At 34.3% G+C, this 20518-nt stretch overlaps 3 protein-coding genes across 4 annotated transcripts; 2 read left to right on the top strand and 1 right to left on the bottom strand.

Annotated features, from left to right (window-relative positions):
• Nucleotides 1-4697: 4697 nt before the first annotated feature.
• On the top strand, nt 4698-7415 carry LOC140973960 (copper transport protein ATX1-like). 2 transcript variants are annotated; one of them, XM_073437127.1, is made up of 3 exons: nt 4698-4912; nt 5613-5688; nt 7050-7415. In XM_073437127.1, exons 1-3 carry the CDS (start codon nt 4904-4906, stop codon nt 7226-7228), a joined length of 264 nt encoding a protein of 87 aa, XP_073293228.1. In that variant the 5' UTR covers nt 4698-4903; the 3' UTR covers nt 7229-7415. The 2 variants fall into 2 exon arrangements, with proteins under 2 accessions (XP_073293228.1, XP_073293227.1); XM_073437126.1 differs by lacking the exon at nt 4698-4912 and adding an exon at nt 5142-5166.
• A 1101-nt stretch (nt 7416-8516) lies between these two features.
• On the top strand, nt 8517-16318 carry LOC140973959 (acyl-CoA-binding domain-containing protein 6). The gene is made up of 14 exons (XM_073437125.1): nt 8517-8666; nt 9232-9337; nt 10465-10542; nt 10620-10739; nt 10974-11040; nt 11177-11238; nt 11382-11521; nt 11599-11725; nt 12540-12654; nt 12749-12837; nt 13861-13944; nt 15166-15486; nt 15577-15636; nt 15816-16318. Exons 2-14 carry the CDS (start codon nt 9242-9244, stop codon nt 15978-15980), a joined length of 1524 nt encoding a protein of 507 aa, XP_073293226.1. The 5' UTR covers nt 8517-8666; nt 9232-9241; the 3' UTR covers nt 15981-16318.
• Nucleotides 16319-16852: 534 nt separating this feature from the next.
• LOC140972290 (probable CoA ligase CCL5) lies at nt 16853-19941 on the bottom strand. The gene is made up of 4 exons (XM_073434739.1): nt 18267-19941; nt 18107-18174; nt 17852-17954; nt 16853-17744 (listed from the first exon to the last, which is right to left on the bottom strand). The coding sequence occupies exons 1-4, from the start codon at nt 19680-19682 to the stop codon at nt 17619-17621; spliced, it is 1713 nt and encodes a 570-aa protein (XP_073290840.1). The 5' UTR covers nt 19683-19941; the 3' UTR covers nt 16853-17618.
• Between the last annotated feature and the right edge of the window lie 577 nt (nt 19942-20518).

Here is a 20518-nt window from a genome sequence, read left to right as displayed (position 1 = left end):
CCTCCACCTCCACCCCCACCCCCACCCCCACCTCCGCCTCCACCATTATAATATTTTCCGGAAGAACCATATCCTTCACCACTCCCAGACCCATAACCTGAACCTGAGCCAAGGTCCGACCCACTTCCCCCTCCACCGCCCCTACCTCCCCCACCACCCCCACCTCCTCCTTCACTAAACGTATTTCCCACTCTAGCGGCAAACACAAGGTCCACAAGTAGCATGACTGATAATGCAGCTCCAATCATGGTGTATTGTGCCATTTTCTTGTTCTCTATTCTTTTTTATTTTGTTAAAAAGATGTTAACCATACGATGTATAACGACACAAATGATTACTTATGTCTCAAAACCCAAAATAAGGTCCCTATTTATAGTACTAGGATACACCGAAAGCAGCTTCTTGGATAATCTAGTCTCAGAAATGTGAATGTAGAATTAGATAGTGGCGAAGGTGCGATGTGGGCCGGAAGTGCTGTATGATCATTGTAGAATGTTGGTGGACTCAACCCTCTTAAAAATTATCATTGAAATTCTTCTAAATACATTTAGTTTCATGAATTTCTAATATTTTCAAATACTTTTTTTTTAGTTTCGGAGAAGCAATATCATAAATTTCAAATCCACTTTTACATATTTATTTAGTATTTTATGTTAATTAGAACATATTTCATGTTCACTCAATAATGAAAGCATTTGAATTTAATTTTATTTTGTGTAAATTAATAAGATATGAATTTAAGATTTCGTCAATTATTTCATTGTTAACAATAAAATTATAATCGAAATTCATGAGACGAGATATTAAATTAATGTGATAAAGCTATCTCCCACTTCTTATTTGATTTGAGGCTCTGAAGTGTTTAGTATACGGGCCCAATCAGATGAATCTACGTCTGCATCTTCCACTTTGCACTTGAGAAAATTTTCGAATCATGCTACTTTTTTTTGCGTTTTCTATGGTGGCTAGAAGTGAAATAGACATGAAATCAAGGTCTGCATTAGCCAATATAAGTTTGTATGATATTTTTAAAGTTGATTTGAGAAGTTGATCTCCTTGGGATGAACCACTATAAATATTAGTGGTCATCTTATTCATTGTTGATATTAATTATGATGTTCCGCTGCAATGTTACCTCGTTTATTTCCCTGATATCTCAACACGATTGTGTTGGCGCGAGACATGCATTTATCAATTTTTAATGGCTCAACAATAAATTAAACATAAATAAACCAAGAAATGTACTTGTTGATGTCAACTTCAAAACTTAATCACAATGATCCTCTTGACCTCGATTTTTATAGTGCTAGTGGAAGACTTGGCATGCTATAAGATAAATTCAGGTTTTCAAACTCTCTTCAAATTGACTACCCTCTTACCAACCCAAATCCCACTTTCCGAATTCTAGTGGGTTAGTAGGGTTATGATTTTTAATGGCTTTTTCCACGTGTCATAAGCTAGAAATGACAATCAAAATTTTTCAATGTCATGTTAAGGATAAAATTTGTCCGATTTACAAATAATATATACTACATTATTAAGTTTAAGACGTCTAAATAAATTAATATTCGTGTTATGATCTGTTTTTTGATAAACCAAAAATATATTTTTTGATTTTTTGTTCAATAAAAACTGTCAATAAACTCATGGCAAAAACTTGTGTGAGACGGTCTCACGGGTCGTATTTTGTGAGACGGGTCTCTTATTTGAGTCATCCATGAAAAAATATGACTTTTTATGCTAAGAGTATTATTTTTTATTGTGAATATCGGTAAGCTTGACCCGTCTCACATATAAAGATTCGTGAGACCGTCTCAAAATAGACCTATTCTAAACTCATTTTAGTAATTTTGCGTCTTATCTATCATAATACCCTAATAAAATATTTTTTTATAGTTATATATACTTTAAATAGCATAAAAATATTATAAAACGTTTTTAAAATTTAAAATTTTAATATAATCTCTCCGAATATATAAAAATTTTTAATGACAAAAAAAATTTATATAAAGAATACATGCGTAACTATCTCCAACCCAAACTGACAAGTCTGACCCCTCACAAGGCAGCGTTCCTGGCCAGGGCCGGTGCCTGAATTGGTAATTTGTCATATATTCTGCAACAAAATTCATTTATGCGCGAAAGATTTTATAGCTGATGATAATAATGTATCTCAAATATCACTTTTTGATCGTTATTCTTATAGAAACAATTATTGTACCACAACAAATTAGTTTCATCTAAATCAAAAGAATGCATTATATGGATATTTTCACGAATTCATATTTCGATGGATTACATAGCATTGATATTTTCATACCTTATTTTAAGAACCTTACAAGGATCATCGATCATTAAGAGAAGAAAAATTACAGTTTTGGCCTCGTAATTAACTAGCATTTTTTTCCTCTAATTTTAATTATGTCATGAGTTAATCTATAATCTTAGCATAATAAATTGTACGTCTTTTCGATCTCGGTCTTTTTTTTTTTTTTTTTGCCAAAAATTGAAATTAACCACCAAAATAATTAACAACCCGATATGGTGAGTTGAAAAATGAATTTGTGGATTTTTGTTTTTGGTAGGAAAATAATCAATGTGATTTTTTTAATATTTTATCTAAGCAAATAAAAAAAAGGAAAAACCAAAATCATCGAGAAGATGTATATTTTAAGCTTTGGTTATTGAATATGAAGGTTTTTATTAATTTCTTGTTATTTTATTTTTAAAAACATGTGAACTTTGGTTTTAAATTTATTTTATTTACTTAGGTAGATTTTTTTTTTTTTTTAAAAAAAAGCTACATAGGCATGCTACTTTACCAACAAAGTCCCCAAACTTATTTTCTTACTCAACAACGCTAGTTATACAATTCTCGATGATCAATTTCAATTTGAAAAAAACACAAGTTATTGCATTAATACTACAAATTGACTCATAACGAGACTAAAATTAGAAATATAATTTTCCCTGACTGCGTATTAGATTAAATAAATTCAAGATCTAAAAGAGTTTGAATCCTAAAATCTTTCTAAAGTGATCATATTTGTCCTTTAACCTTAAAAAACAAAAAGAATCTGAATTTTATTTAGCTAAATAAATCTTACACAACGAAGACAACCAATTTACGTCGCAAATAAAATGAGGTTATCTCAATATACTCAAAATAAAGAGAGAGTAAATGCATTCGTTCTCAATATTTTAAATTCTCCATATTTGTTGGTTGGGAACTGCGTGCAAAATAAATATGAATTTTAATCAAACGAAACAAATCTCAATTTAGTCGTTATTACAACCAGCGACGGAGTCAAGAGAGGGCGTGCGATCGTCTCCTCTCAATTTTTTAATTTTATTGACTAAGTGCTTTTCATTTTCATCCTTAATATTTTCTCTTGTCCCTCCTAAAATTGTTTAATTTTTTTGTCCCCCAACCTCTATTTTCTGACTTCGTTCCTACTTACGACCACTTTCATCAATGCCAAATGGACTAAAAGGAAGGAAATATTAACATAATAGAAAATGAGTTGATATCTTGTAAGACAGTCTCACGAATATTTATCTGTGAGACGGATCAACACTACCGATATTCACAATAAAAAATAATACTCTCAGCATAAAAAGTAATATTTTTTCATGGATGACCTAAATAAGAGATCCGTCTAACAAAATACGACCCGTGAGACCGTCTCACACAAGTTTTTGTCATAGAAAATAACAAGGAAAATCCTTCGAAATGACATGAATATATAATTATGTCATCAATGATAAAATTCACCATTTTTTTTACAAACTAATTAAAGATCGCATATGTGATAAAAGATTGAACGGATATGAAAAATACTAATTATGAAAATAAAAGGAAATGGAAAACTAATGACATCTTCATCCCAAAATTTGGGATAGGTTTAAGGTTCGAGTAATAAATTAATGGGCTTAAAGTCCATCGCTTTGGGCCTAATAAATTTAACTGTCATTGGACTTTAATTTGGGCCTGATATTTAGCCTTTAATATCAATTATCGCTATTTTAATTGAAAATCTCAATTATCGGTTAAGATCATATTTTATTCGATTTTTTAGGCAAGTCAACACTCTCTTTTACAAATATATAGTAGTGGTGTCACGTTTTTATTAAATAATAATATACAAATTTTTATTTTATGTTAATAATAATTATTTGAAATATTATGAATAGATAAAATTATAAATGAATGTTTATTAAGAAACTTCTTTTGAAAATTATTTCCAAGTCAAGAAAATAAACTATATGATTAATCTTGTGAGCAGGTCTACTGTGAGACTGATCCGACTCATATATGAAAGAAAAAATAATACTTTTAACATGTAAAATAATATTTTTCATGAGTCGGGTCGGATAGAAATCTGTATTACAAAATTGACTCATGAAACGGTCTCATTCGAGTTTTTATATGATCTTATTTTAACTTTTTTCACAATTATATATTAATCTTGTTTTCAAAGTATTTTTAATAAGTTAAACTATTTGTTGACTTGTATAAATAATTATTATACTTGGATCTAAAACAAGTATCACATTCATATTATTATCTTACTATTTAATTAAATAATAATAGTACAAAATTACAATAAAAACACAAAGTTTGATTTGAGGAAAAAATATTGAAATTATATTTTATGCTAAAATTTAATATAGCCGACGTCTTCCAGCAGTCATGAACAGCGTGAGTTCATTTTTTATTTTGGAAAAGTTGACAAAAAATTTATATTATTTTAATTTAGTCTATTTTCGTTTTCTTTTGCTTCAGAAATTTTAATCTTATTTCTATATATTTCTTTTCGACGAAAGTGCTTGTCATTTGTCATCTTCTCTGATTTTTTGGGCCGCTGTTCTTCTCCTGTGATTGATTATTCAATCTATCATCATGTCTCAGGTTAGTTTATCCCTTTACGATTTCGCTTGCGACTTCGATTTTTATGCTGCGAGCTTGAATTTCTTGTGAATTTGACGCTGCTCGATATATTTTTCTCGTATTCTTTCGTTAAAGAATTGGTGTTTTTTGGATTTTTTTTGCCGGAAGTAGGAGTAAAGATTTTAAATTGGGGAAATTAATGAAATGGGTTTTTATTTTTCTTGGCTGGGAATGAAAGAAATTTTGACCAAAGCATGCATCGATCGATCTTCAAGGTTTTGTCGTTGTTTGGTTGTTTTATATCTTTGTCTAGGATAAGTGACGAGTTTTGAATATTGATCCATGTTTACAATGCAATCACAGCTTTCAATTGTCTAAACTCCACCAAGCAAGTTTATTTGTTTTACTTTTTTTTAGGGAGGACCACACCAATCTTTTTACACTGGACTTTTTTGTTCTTTTCCTTTTTAAGTGTTGGTTTCGGGGTTCTTAAACATAGTGGAAAATTTAGAGTTCAATCGATGTGATTATAGAACTTAATAATTTACTCCATTAATTGCTTATACTTTAATGACTTGATTGTTTACTTCATTAATTGCTCATACTTTTATATCAGATCTGGATGAGGACTGTGATAAAATTAAAATCTGTGTGATTTAAATTTCTGATTGTCTATCCCGATTCAATCTTGATTATCTGTTAACTTTGCCACTAATTGCAGACAGTTGAGCTCAGGGTTGGCATGTCATGCCAAGGCTGTGTCGGAGCTGTTAAAAGGGTACTTGGAAAAATGGAAGGTTTGTCGAGCTTTCCATGCACCAATTGTGATAGCATAGCTTGATATGAATCAACTGAAGGTTTTAGATTGGAAATAGATATATTCCTTATCTGGTTCCTCTGGAGTATAATTTATTTGTTTGAAGCCAAACATGTCTTTAACTCAAACATAGACATACTTATTGGATTCACCATTACTGCTATAGTAGAATTGAACATTATTTTCTGTCTGGTGGAACTACGTCGTGCTACAAGATGCTGGTTAAATTTTGCATTTGGCTTTTCTTTAGCATCTAATTATTCATTTGGACACTCGAGTAATTTTCTGAAACACGTGCTCTTGTTTTATGAAATTTTAGAATTATACAGTCTAACCATAATGGTGGATGTTTAGTAGTTGTTGTTCTCCTACCATAAGGTGGGGTAGGTCTAACTTGAAGGTAGATGTTTGGTGGTAGTTGTTCTTCATAAGATGGGGTTGAATTGGATTCAAAGGTTGCTACTACTTTAGCATGTTTAAACTGGTTTTAAAAAGGTAAATGAGGTTTACAATGTAAGTCTAAATAAATTATAAATAACTTATATAGGTAAATAATGATAACAAAAAATGGAGAAGGGAGAAGAGATTTATATGAAGATTCGACTGTAAGCCATTTATTAGTCTAGCACTCCTTTAGGCTAGACATATCACTGTTGTCTTGGCTTTGATTGCTCCAAGGTTACCTTTCTCGGTCCTTCAACTTCAACGATGTTGAAAAATGCCAACTCTCCATGTTGGTGATCTTTACAACCTTGGGTTTGAACCCACTTAAGACACTAAGTAAGACTTCGATTACAAAAATATTCTGTACTAGCGTTGATACAAAAGATATAGCACACTCATGAATAGGCTTTTAATGCTCAAGGCTTTTCATGTAGAATTGGGGGGCTAAGAGAATGGGGAAGAGAACAAGGGAAGGAGAAAGAGAGAGGAGAGAGAAACACTAACAATATGTAGTCAGTTTATAGGTTTTTCTATTAAGATAAATTGGAAACTTAATAAACGAAAGTAATGAATGTAAAAAATCAGTTGAAATCAACTTTTATATTTAGTCAAATACATCATAGGACTTTGGATCCGCTTCATTCTCCCCTAGTGTTTGTGTAGCCTAAACCGCCCTTGTGGCTCTGAGTTCCACAACTAACCTAAGTTAAAACATGAATCTGAGCTGCTATATGGTTAAGTATATTAGTTTCCCTCAGTTTTGGGTCTTTTAGAAACTAAGGCACACGCCTGATGATAGTGAATGAAAAGCATCATGTGACCTTCTTTCTTCTGTAGTCACTGTAGATAATCATTGGTCATCAATCCAAAGGAGTTTTGAGTGATTCGTTTTCTCAGGTGTTGAATCATTCGACATTGATATCGAGAAGCAAAAGGTAACTGTTAAAGGCAATGTCCAGCCAGACGCTGTTCTTCAGACCGTTTCAAAGACTGGTAAGGCAACTTCCTTCTGGGAAGCCGAGGCAGCTGCCCCGGAACCAGAATCAAAGCCTACAGAGCCTGTTGTTGTTGCTTGATGTACTCGTTTGCTTTTCGATGAATGTATCGTAAAATTTCCTCGTCAAAAAAAGAAAAGAAAAAGAGAATGTATCCTAATTCTAAATATTTAATTTGAGTTGTGTGTGGAATAAACTTATTATGGAGTATTTGGTTGGCAAACTTTGTATCATATATAAACTTCTTATGGAGTATTATCATCCGTAACTTCTCATTTGAGTTTCTGTTCAATATGGAAGTGTTGATTTAAAACAATTTTCTCATATTTGTATATACACCAAACGCTGTTTGCATATAATATAATTTATGAATATACGTGTTTCTTATATATAATATATAAATTGATGTTTTAAAATAATTAGTTTAATTATTTCTCAACATTATTTCTGATTATAAAATAGTTGATAAATAAATTAAAAGGTGACTTACCCTATGTATGGTTGTTGAGATAAGGTGGAAAAAAATTGATGAGAGATACTGAAATTAGCAATAAATCTACATGACAAATATGACTTTGGAATTGAAAAATAATAAAAAAAACTATAAAAAGCTATGTCAAAACAATTATTATAATAAGGGGAAGTTGGTGAAAAATCCTCAATCAAAATATTTCTTTGGGATCACTCCCTACCCACAAAATTGTGGTACTATGTCATACAAAATGTGGTACACTTCATGTGGAAATGTGGTATTAAAAAAATACCCAGGGACTGAACACAAAAAAAATCGACGGCTGGAGATTGAATGCCAATTTTCCTTTATAATAACCAGTATTCTAATATATATAGTACATACTATATAGAATAGCATGGATATAATAATGTAGGAGACTTTGTGAGCTCTCTAAATTCCAATTTTCTCGATAGATTGAAAAATCACAAAGACATTAAGTAGTCTTTAAAAATCAAGTCTTGATTGTCTTATGAATATATATCTATAAGACGAATTGACTCGATCTGTTTTTATAATTAAAAGTAATATTTTTGACATAAAAAATAATATTTTTCATATATCTGATGAGGTTGGAGATTCTTCTCACAAAGATTGATTCGTGAGACTGTCTCATAGGAATTTTGTGTTTAAAATATAACAAATAGCATATAAAACTCTTATAAAAACTCAAAAAAAAAAAAACAATATCGAGTGGTAAAAGATCTTTAATTTATAACAAAGAGAGTTTCATAATTTATTTTTGATATTTTACGAGGTCGGAACTGCAATTTCACTCTTAAAAAGTGTTTAGAAGGATGGAATTAAAAAATAGAAATACCGGAGGCGTGTCTGCGCAATTATTATATGAAGCAAGGATCGAAATTAAATTCTTCCAAACCGGTCGAACGGGCTCGTTGTCTCTGTTTAGTCGGTGCATTTCCTCCCCATTTCTCCGCAGCAGATCGGGTTGTCTCACCATCCGATCTCGCGCCATTTTCTCGCGGATCCAGCATCCTCAACTTCCCGGTATTTTATTGCGATTTCCATGTTTAATTTTATTGATTTTAATCTTCCATTGTTAATTCGATGAATTTTGTGTGTATTTGTGTTTTATGGTATTGATGATCTACTGAGAGAATTTTAGATCAATCTTGAGAATGTGGAGTTGTACTTATACGTTCTCAATTCGATTGATTGGGGGTTTTCGTCGACTGGTTGGGACGAAGACAATAAAGGGAATTGATCGCAACATGATGAAAACTTTAAGCTGTGCTGGAAAAAGTAATGGAAAAAATTGATCTTTGTTTTGATACAGTCAAGAATCCTAAAAGTAAGACATAAATATGCTCAATAATCCATTTTTAATTCGATTTCACCAACACTTTGGCATTTGGGATATANTGCTATCTACTGTAATGAAAATCAATTACAAAGATTTCTATTTTTATGCACCAACTTTGTGGTTTGTATTATTTGGTTCTGAGTTACATTCGCCATTCTCCCGGATTACTCAGAACAAACTTCATGGTTTGTATATTTTGGGAAAAATTTGTTCGTTAGTTATGAAACTGATGAAATTAGTTGACTGCAGGACAATTGAGATGGGAACTGATAGTCAAGGTCGGCATTTGGATATAAGCTATGACCAGTGGGTTGCGCTCCCTGTATCTGCTGGGAGAGCAGCTGCTCGGTACAAGGTATAGTTCATTTAAATAAAAGCGTATTCCTCGTTCAAGAGCAGAGACTTCAAATGTAGATTGAGTGTTTTCTACCATGATCACTTTCCTTATTCCCCTCTTCTCTCCTCACTTCCGAAAAAGAGACGGCAGAGATTTCCCCCCTATAATTCTTCCTCGTAATTCGCCCTCTCTCATGTTTATTCTAGCCAGGAAACATACTCTCATTCTCTTTTATGTTCATATACTTCACGCTTTCATTTACATTTTCCCAATCTTCCTCATAGCACATATCTCATTCTGGCTAAGTATTCTATTTTATTATAGTACTCCATCACCTCTCAATCTCCTTGCTTTAGTTGCCATATCTTTATATTCAATCCTACAATCTATGTAGAATTTTTCAGATCTGACTATGTACCTGGAATAGCTTCCCAAACCTCTTTCATAGTAGGAATAAACATGTGGACTTTTCCAATTGGTGGCTCTATGGAATTAACAGCCATGCAATTACCAGTGATTTTTCGACTTTTACATCGTCAATGTTGGAAACTTGGATCGTTATTTACAGGTTCTTTTCCTGCCCGTCGAATAACCAAAGTTCCCTCTGCTAGCAGTCATGAGCTTGATAGGTTGTGCCCTTTCAAAAACGCTTTGCCCATTCAATTTCTTAATAGTCAGTTGGAGGGATTTATTTTTTGAATATATTTACAGTAAGGGTAGCACCCAAATAATTGCCAAAACTAACAGCCTTGAAGAAGCTGTACTTCTGGTTTTGGTTTTCCACATCACAACTTCCTGAAGACAGTTATTCTCTGAGTACAATAAAAATGATAAGTGAGATGAGATCGTTATTATTTCTTGTATTAATCTAAAGATTCGCCGTAGAGTTTGTAGACTATGCAGCTACGTAATTGCCTAACAAGTCAGCAAGATACTAGGAGCAAAAAAACCAAAAAAAAATCCTAAAGGGCCAAAGGCTACCAAAAGGATCCCAAAAATCTTCAGCTACCCTATTAGGATAAGAACTGATTTATTAAACAATTGACTTAAATAAATTGAATAAAGAAAACTAATAAACTCCTACTATTTTTACGCAATGTGTATGGTCTGTATACTTCATATGGCACTTTTTTATTGCGTTCCAGCATGCTGCAATAGTTGTAGAAGAAAAGTTATACATTGTGGGTGGAAGCCGCAATGGTAGATACCTATCTGATTTCCAGGTACTGTTGATTCCATTTAACGTGACTCACAATTTTTTTTATCCTTAGGTTTTCACTCTTTCTTTTGGAATTTTTAGGTTTTGGATCTGAAAAATTTGATTTGGTCACCCGTAAAACTAAAGATGGAAGCCAGTGATGTTAAAAATAAAGATGATGCCCTGTTGGAAGCTTTTCCAGCAATTTCTGGTCACAGTTTGGTAAGTTACAACTACAGAATTCCTTGAGTTTCTTCATTGTTATTTTTTTCCTCGGTATCATTTGTCCCTGGTGTTTTCGTTTTTGGCTCGGAAATATTACTGGGCCCGGTCTATTCAAGAGTTTCCATTAGCATATGAATATATATATTTTTTTATTGGTGTATACCCAATTATTATTATTATTCATTATAATTTTTATTTTGACTGGTGTATACGCAATTATTTATCTTACAGATATATTGGGAGAAAAAACTTTTTCTTTTGGCTGGTCTCTCAAAGAATGTTACCGACACGGTGACAGGTTCGTTCACGCCGGGACCAACTTAGTTTGGCAGCAATTGATTCAATTGGATCGATCAATATATGTCTGATAGATGCATATTTATTTCGGCATTAAACCTTGATTCTTACTGTCGCTGATTTTGTTTCTCATGCAGTACGATTTATTGACCTTGAATTGTATAATTGCGACATTGTTGAGACCTCTGGAAATGTTCCGGTAATCAACTGACGTTTTGACTTGTCCTTTTCTTTCGACAATTCTATCTTCATTTATTCGGTTTCTTCCTTGTGAATTTTCCAGATCTTGGATAAAAATTTCTTTTATGATATATATCGGTCGTTCTTGTGGTATTTCGTTAGGTAGCTCGCATTGGGCAATCTATCACTGTGTTTGGTTCTAAAGTTATCATGTTTGGTGGAGAAGACAGGAATAGGCGGCTTCTGAATGATGTCCACGTTCTTGATTTGGAGACAATGACTTGGAGTTCTGTTGAGACTACGTATGTTTCTCCTGAAGTTTATGGTCTTTTAGTGCATTTTCAAGTATGATTTCTTACCAATTTTTTTACATTGATAGGCAGACACCTCCAACCCCCAGATTTGATCACACAGCTGCATTGCATGCTGAACGATACCTTTTTATTTATGGTGGATGCTCCCATTCCATCTTTTTCAATGACCTCCATGTCCTGGATTTGGAAACAGTAAGCTTTCTCTCTTATGCTCATAATGGCAGTGGTCTGTTGCAGCTTTAAATCTGGTGTTTCTCATGCTTCACTGCAGAATATTGCGTTGAATAAAATGAATTGCATATTTAAATTGACTCCAAGCCAAGACGGCTGGAAATTGGGCCTTTTTTGTTATTCTTTTCCATCAAAATTAAACCATATTAACCAATGACCCTGATGTATATTTGGTCAACATTATGTCAAAAATAAATATTTGAGCGATGTGCTTTCAGCATCTGTTTTTCTAGGGTTTGTTTTATAAACCATGTACATTTATCGTCATCATTAACATTTTCCCATGATGGTGAATATTCTTTTGTTCTCAAATTAAAGGATGTGAATTACTGCAGGATCTTCTTATGCATTTTCTTTATTTGGCTTGGATTTCTAGTTAGTTCATTAATAAATAGTCCTCTCTAGCTATAGTAAAAAAATTAGAAATTTGTTATTGTATCTTATTTAATCACCAACAAGCTCTGTGATGTATTTTAGTTTTTAAGTCTTGTCTGTCCAGTTTTACTATTTCTCTTTATGTAACAGTTTTATTGGATTAATATTCATTGTCATCACGAAATATTTAGACTCCTGCTTTTCTAAGATGGATGAGGACCCTATTGTGGACGATAAAAAATGTAAATGAGGACATTTATTACCAAAATGAAGTTTGCTCTTGAAATGTATTTTAAGCAGAATACTCTTTTCATTGATTTTCTGCTTTGATAATCTGATTAGTTGAAAGCATAGATTAATCTCTTAGTGGCTCGATCATTCATAGGATTTTCTTGTGCAGATGGAATGGTCCCAACCACAAATGCAGGGTGATGCGGTGTCTGCTAGGGCAGGTCATGCTAGTGTTGCAGTAAATGGAAACTGGTATATTGTTGGTGGTGGAGATAATAGAAGTGGTGAGTGAGAAGTACTGGTAATTAACAATGTTATTTGGTTTTAAGATTTTCTCAACTTCTTGTAATATGAGATTAAATTCTTTTTGGCTGGCAGGAGCCTCGGAAACTCTTGTGATAAATATGTCTAAGCTTGTTGTATCAGTGCTGACTAGTGTAAAAGGAAGAGATCCCCTAGCTAGTGAGGTTACTATGCTTCCTCATTTTCTCATATCATATCATTTTGTGTTGAGCTAGAAACTGATTTTTGTGATGGGTATAGATATGTGCTAACAATAGGTCAGGGCTTATATAGTTATATGCTATTTAAATGTGTATTTTATTTCATCACCTCTTTCATCCTGAAGAAACTTGAGTTTAAGACCTAGATGTTTTGTCTCATAGAGCTACATTTTTTGGGTGGCTCTAGTGAGGAGGGTTTTTCGACTCTTCTATTGGTAGTGAACTTTCTTTGCTTTGAGGCATGTATATTTGCTGATTTACCATTGCATTTAATGAATCACTGAATAGTGAATGTCTGACAAAGTGTCAGTTTTCGAGGACTCGTTATAGAAAGTATTGACGAATTATCATTTGTCATTTTCTTTCCAATGAAATTTATCCTGTTTAGAAATTGAATTTTAATGCATATTTTGGTTGTTGGTTTAGGACCAAACTATTCTTTAGATTAAACTATGCCCTTGAGTTTTTTTTTCTTAGGTTGGTTAATCTCTTTGTAACCAAATCATGTGTTATGTCAATGAAAATAACAGAAAGCGTGATGTAGCTCTAATTGAAGATTTGTTATAAAAGGTGTACATCATGCTTCTTTTCAATAATGTAGCTCAGAGACATTAGATATTGCTATACAATTGATATCAATCGGTCCATGTTGAGCTTCCTCTTTGAACTCTGATTATTTTAAGCATCTGAATATACCAGCAAATCACGTGCATGATGGTGATTATGAAAAGTATAGCAGGTGAGAATTTATAAACAACTTTGTAAATTGTTTACAAATGAGTGACTTTAATATATATTTGTTATTAATATATCACGTGCATGCATTTTCCTCTGTACGGCAATTTAGAGAAAGTGATAATCTCATTAGGTTTTAGTTGTCACATGCATGCATTTTTTTCCTGATCGCCAGTCATCATGATGCTATTAATTGTGTTTCACATATTTTGTTTGTTTTGCTCAAAAGTGTGATATTATGCTGTTTAACAGGGAATCAGCATTTCCTCGGCATCATTAGGCGGCGAGAATTTTTTAGTAACATTTGGTGGCTACAATGGGAAGTACCACAATGAGGTATCTACAATTAACGTCATTTTTTATGGTTGTCATAATTCTTATAAGAAAAGGATGGCAGTGAATTGCCGATGATTAATATGTGAGATTTTTTTATAAAACACTAGAAGATATTTTAGTTTTGTTCCTATTGAACCATTTTATTTGAGTTATGGATTTGGAATGACTCCAATAATCGAATATTTGAAATGGCATGCAGTTAAAACTACCAAAAGAAATTCAGTGGATTGGCTCGAAGGATTTGAACTCTAAATTCACCAAAGGCATACATGCAATTGCTCCCTTAATAATGTTATAGGATGCATGCCAATTATGACTCATGACTGGGAATTCTTGTGCGTACGGAAGGGAATACCTCCAGCATGAAAATAATGCACTTTTACTTGATGGTGTGCCAACTATAATTTGGGGATAAAACTTTTGGATTTTTAATTCTTTGTCTTTTCTTCCTAATATGAGTTCCTTTTTCTTTTTTTTTTTTTTGCTTTAGGCTGAAATTTGGCTAATTTTTCGTAAGTCATTTCAAATATCGACATCAAATATATAATATCTTACTGATTTTATGTGCATTAATTATGATCTCTCAATAAAGGGCTTACAATTTTATTCAAAGAGAAGAGTGTATTTGAGTTCAGCCATTTGACTTTCCTTTTTTTTCCCAACTTATAAAGGGCTTGCAATTATTCAAATTGGAAGGTGAAGGATCAATTATTATTTGGTTCTCCGAATTTTGATGAAATCAGATTTGCCAACAGTAAATGGAAGTTTGATGTTACATTTTCTTTGGGTGGGGGGCAATGTGAGGTTGATAGGATCATGTTGACATGCAAATAATACATGTAATGTTTTATGGAAGTGAAGAAGTGTTTTTTGGTTTGAACTTGCCAGAATCAATGAGACGATGTTTGTCAGTGAAGTTGATCTAAGCATAATTTAGAAATATATCAGTATATATGAATTCGTTCAGTCAAATATTTCTTTGATATAAGCACAATTCCTTCTGTACTGTTTTGATAGTGCTCCAGCTGCAATTTTTAGCTCCTGCTGATATTGTCTTTATATTGGCGTATAATTTCTGATTACCTTCATCTAACTTTTAATATTATTTCTTTTTTAAATAAGTATTGCATTTCACGGTGTATCATCATTCTTTCTCTCGCATCCCCTTTCTTTTAGATTTAGGTAAACCTTAAACCCATCAATATGGTTCTGCATGTTTAGGTATTTGTCATGAGGCCCAAACCTAGGGATGCTTTACAGGCCAAGATATTGCGATCGCCAGCTGCTGCAGCGGCAGCAGCTTCTGTTACTGCTGCATATGCCTTGGCAAAATCCGAGTTATTAGATTTGACTGAAAGAAAAGATTCAAATGACAGGGTCATCCCAGTTGACACCTCTCAGAAGGATCTATCAGTCGAAATTAATATAATTAGAGAAGAAAAAAAGAAGTTAGAGTCATCCATGATTGAGGTTACCACAGAGAACTCTGCTCTGAAAGCAAGGATTGAAGAAACAAGTGGATATTATGCTGAGCTGTCCAAGGTTGGTTGACAGAGTATATTGTTGGTAGCTTTGTGATACTGTCAGGCATGAGTAGTCACAAATTTTATCATCCTCATGGACTGGTTGCAGGAGTTGCAGTCATTGAAAGGACAACTTGTAGATGAGAGATCAAGATGTGCCAAACTCGAGGTCTTGCCCTTTACCACTTTCTCTACTTCTTCCTTTTAGATTTCTTTAATTTAATTCTTCTTTTGAGGCTCATGTTGGGCTGGGGTCATTGAGAAGTTGCAAATGCATTATTACACAATGCCCCTGCTAAATTTTTACCCGTTGTTTGATATGTATCTCTCTATTTTTTCTTTTGTCAGGCACAAATAGGAGAACTACAGAAGATGCTTCAGTCATTGCCATCATTAGAAGAAGAGGTTCAGACACTGAGGACAGAGAAGTCTGTATTTGAACGTGATATGGAACTTGCTGCATCTGTCCAGAGGCATAGATCTGGTGGTGTTTGGAGGTGGGTTTCTGGATAAACGTATTTCCTGGAATCACCAAGGTTGCCAAGGTTAGGAGCCAGCTTTCTCTCCAAGAGACTGGATATATCGCGTCAGTTGGGCTGAGTCGGCTGCCATACATGTACTTGGGTTGATATACTGCCTAGAGTGAATTTTGAAGTCAGTTATGCTGTTGTATCATCGTCCGAGTGTTTCTAGATACATACAGAAAGTTCTTTTCTATTTTTCTTCACCTCATCGTTTTATTCATTTTCTCGTTCTTTTTAATTATTTTACGAGTATTTTCTTTTGCATTATTTTCATGTAAACTTAAATATAAATAATTCAAAATATTCAGATATGTTTCTTTTGTATTATTAAGGTTCTATGATTACATTCAGTACTTCAATGGTAAAATAATTGTTGCACATTCTTAGCTTTTTGGTTGACCTCGAAGATTTTTGTGCTATTTTTGAAGTTCTTGGGCGGTGCTATTGCATATATTAGCAAAAATTTTATGATGCTCCTGAACAGTTGCCCTAGGTGCCCATTCTTGAAATATTTACCTTCCGAATACCCAAAAAATAAAATGATTTTCTGAAATCATGTTTAGCCAAACTTAATCAATTCCCTTGGCCGGTGAAAATAAGATAATTCAAGTTCTTACTTCCCATGAGGAAGTTGCAATACGTGCGCCAATGAGTGAATATTTTATCCGACGATGTCAAAATAAATGATATGTTGGTGACCTCTCTTGTTCACTATCTTACATTTTAATGAGAATAATACGATTTCCATAGGAAGTGATTCTGCTTCCTTTGACATTCGTTTATACAGCAAGTTGCAAAAAATATTAAATGATTTCTTTTGTGCTTGTTTGAGTTGTGGTGTATAATTTGACATGACAATGTCATGTTGGTTTCACCTCACAGGGTTTTATCGAGAAAGGTTTATTTAATTTTTATTTTCTTTTTGGTTGGAGGTTAAAAGATATGATCATGTTTACTACTTTACTTGCATGGATAGTGTTTGGCTCGAGTTGAAAGGGCACCTAGGTACTAGTGATGTTAATCTTAAAATTGTTTGTTGCATTTCTTCTGTCTTGGAGCTTTGGTTTTTGAAAGCTATGGCTTTGAAAGTGGCTGGCAATGTATCCAACCAGGATTTGTTCCCAGTTTCACGTGTTTTTTGGGCAATCTTTTGGGAAGAGAATGTGGAGGTGGTATGGTGACATTTGCTCTTGTGTTGAAGCCTGAAGGTGTGAAGTTTTAGTTGAACTAAAAAATCTGATTGTTTGTATTTGCTAGTGTGAAGGTCAAGACCTACACGGTGCTGTTGGTGATAGATCTATTTTGTGATCCGAGATATGGGCCTCTTTGGGGATTCAATGATGTGTAAGAAGGAGGTAACACATTCAGTTTGTGGATTTGTTTGGGGCATGAGAGGACAGCATAAATCAGGATTTTGTAAAAGCTTGAAGTAAGCACATGTATTAGTCACTTGTTGGGAAAGTAATGGCAGACAAAACACACAATTCTGCTTCTGTACATCTGATTTTTTTCCATCCTTGGCTTCAAATGCTTCTATTTATCGCTTACCCAGACATAAATAAATTCCGTCCTTATTGATCGTATAATAGGTAGAAATAGGGTGTGAAGTAAGAGTTGGCGTCATTTATCATAATTTGGAGATCGCATACTGTTTGCTTAGTAATACCAATTGCCTCCGTAATATTTTACCCGCTGCAGACCTTGGTATGGCATTGATGAAGTTCACTCTCCTGATTTTCTTGTATGGTGCTACCTGGAAAGTTTGCTCATTAACTTTTTGGTAAACAAGTGCTACCTGCTTAGCAATATTTTCTTGTATGGTGCTACCTCAAACAATTGGCAGGGATATCATTGCCATACCTGTTTAGCGACAAATTGGATGACCTGATCTTCTGTGAGCTCCACTCCGGCTGCTCTCACTGCGTATGCCACAGGAATTTGTCCTGCTGCTTCATCCTCAAGTCTGCAGAATTTTGCTTCCACATCAAAACATAAACACAAGTTTGGAATTAATATCATGTTTGTGTTTTGTGCACATGCTTTAAGTGTGCTTGCATGTGTTTCTGGTTTGTTGATGCTGGGATTGAAGTAAGAAGACAGGGAAAGGAAACAAACGGTATCACGGCTGCATCAGTTATATGGGGATGAGCTGTTAATATTGCCTCCAACTCTGCTGGAGCCACCTGCGTTTTGCGTAAGATAAGGAAAAGCCAGCTACAAGAACCGTTCCTCAAAGTATGTACTTTAGATGCCTAAGTTCTTTTATGTGTGATACCTGGTAGCCGTTGTGCTTTATCAGTTCTTTCATCCGGTCAACTATGTAAATGTAGCCCTCCTCATCAAAGTAACAAAGGTCACCAGTTTTAAGCCACCCGTCTGAATCAAGCGTTGCAGCAGTTGCCTCCTCATTTCCCAAGTATTCTTTCATCACAGTTGGACTCTTCAGCCACAGTTCTCCCTCTCTATTTGGTGGCAAAGCAATTCCAGTCTCTAAATCGACCACCTTAGCACTAAAGCATGGAGCCAACCTAGCTGATGAAGCTGGACGAGCCTTTGCTTCTCCATGAGACTCAAAGAAAGTACCAGCACCGCAACTCTCAGTCAACCCATAGCCTGGCCTCAGCTCAACCCACGGAAACTTCTCTCGGAATCTATCAGTCACCTCTTTGCTCAACGGTGCTGCTCCTGAGCCCACTCGTCTCAAAGACGACAAATCATATCCTCCCCCGTTATACTTCACCAGCCCAAGTATCACTGGAGGAACTGCAGGCATGTTACTCACCTTATGATTTTGAATAGCTTCAAGCATTCCTTGAAAATCAAATCTTTCCATTACCACAGTGGTAATACCCGAACAAAGTAATCCTAGCCCAAAAAATGCAAGACCGTAGATATGAAACATGGGTAGGAAGCATAGGAACACATCGTCTTGTGCCTTTGATACGTCCACAGACCATTTGAGCAGTGTCATGACGGATATAAAGTTAGAATGGCTTAGTACAACGCCTTTACTAGTTCCTGTAGTCCCAGAAGAATAAAGTATTGCTGCTGTATCTGTTTGAATCGGCTTCTCTTCTGGAATTTCCAATGGTTCACATTTCTCGATCAACTCTTCCACTGAAAGTTGGTCGTTTTCTTTACTTCGTGACGTGAGGAGAGTAGGCACTCCAGTGGGGTGTAACTTTCTAGTCTCTTCTGGGGCAGAAATGGCAAGTTTGGCACCCGAATCATGTACCTGCTTCGCTATCTCTGTCGAAGTATTGAGCGGATTAGCAGTTGTTATCACCGCTCCAATGGAAAGTACGGCAAGACAAATTGCCGGATACATGACGGAATTTGGTGATAAGATGAATACAACGTCACCCTTCCTTACCCCGAGTCCATGATACAATCCAGCAGCAAGTACAGTAATGGATCGGTGGAGTTGAGCGTAGGTGACCCTTCTGTTACTCGAGGAGTCAATGAGAGCTACTCGGGTCTCAGCTTGATCAGGTGTCGGGAACTGTGATAGAACATATGTGGCCGTGTCAAGGTTAGGCTGAGTAGGAATCTGCTGTTGTTCACTGAGGCTAACAAGGGAATGGTATATCCCCGTTTGTGGTTCGTAGCCGCTTCTTCTATCTACCATTATTGTATTCGTCACTGATTCTTCCTCAATGTTCCCCATCCCCATCCACCTTTCGTCGCCCATGTTTCGGGTATATATTCGACGGCTCCTATTCTATGTTTTGATGCAAACTTTTATATCAAATATATACGCGATGGATGAGTTTCTGTTTTGTGCTGATTTGTCCTGGTAGATAACACCAATGGTTGGAAGGGTTGTTGCCCGGCTGGTGCTATCAAGGCGATTTATTCAATGGAATGATATTTTACGTATATTCCTTAGAATTTTGTGTTCCTCAATCAAACGACAAACAAAGCACCAGTTTGTGTTCGGATTTTCTTACAAGAGTAACCTCTCTTTTGCCGGCTCAAGGAATTGTAAAATGTTAATATTCATTGGACAAGAATACTTTATTACAAGTGAGCCTAAGTTGGGTTAGTACTGGAATCTATATATATATTTTTTGTTTGAAATGGTATTCTAATTCATTTATAGTGGAAACATACAGTTTTCAATTGTGAAGTTAAAATATATATGTATCGATCAAATTCATTTATCTGTAAAAATAAATCTCTAATAAAGTCTTTGTGATGTATACCTGTGGGTTAGTTTCATAGGATTTGAGTTATTCCACTTAGGGCATCTCCAACCGGGACTTGAAAATAGCATTTCACGCTATTTTCAAGTCCTATGCTCTCCAACCGAGGCACTATTTTGGAATCCAACCTCCTGCGTCAAAATTTGACGCAGGGTGTTGTATTTTTTTTTAAAATTTTTTATTTACTTTTTTATTATTTTTAAATTATGATTAATTTAATAAATAATATATTTAATAATATATGAATTCTTTAATATATTTTAAATGATTTAAAAGCATTTAATTAATATATTAAATAAAAAAAATTTTGTTAGTATTAATA

This window comes from Primulina huaijiensis, chromosome 3 (assembly GCF_012295235.1).
Source record: "Primulina huaijiensis isolate GDHJ02 chromosome 3, ASM1229523v2, whole genome shotgun sequence".
Classification (NCBI taxonomy): Eukaryota; Viridiplantae; Streptophyta; class Magnoliopsida; order Lamiales; family Gesneriaceae; genus Primulina; species Primulina huaijiensis.
This window is presented reverse-complemented; position numbering and strand designations above follow the sequence as displayed.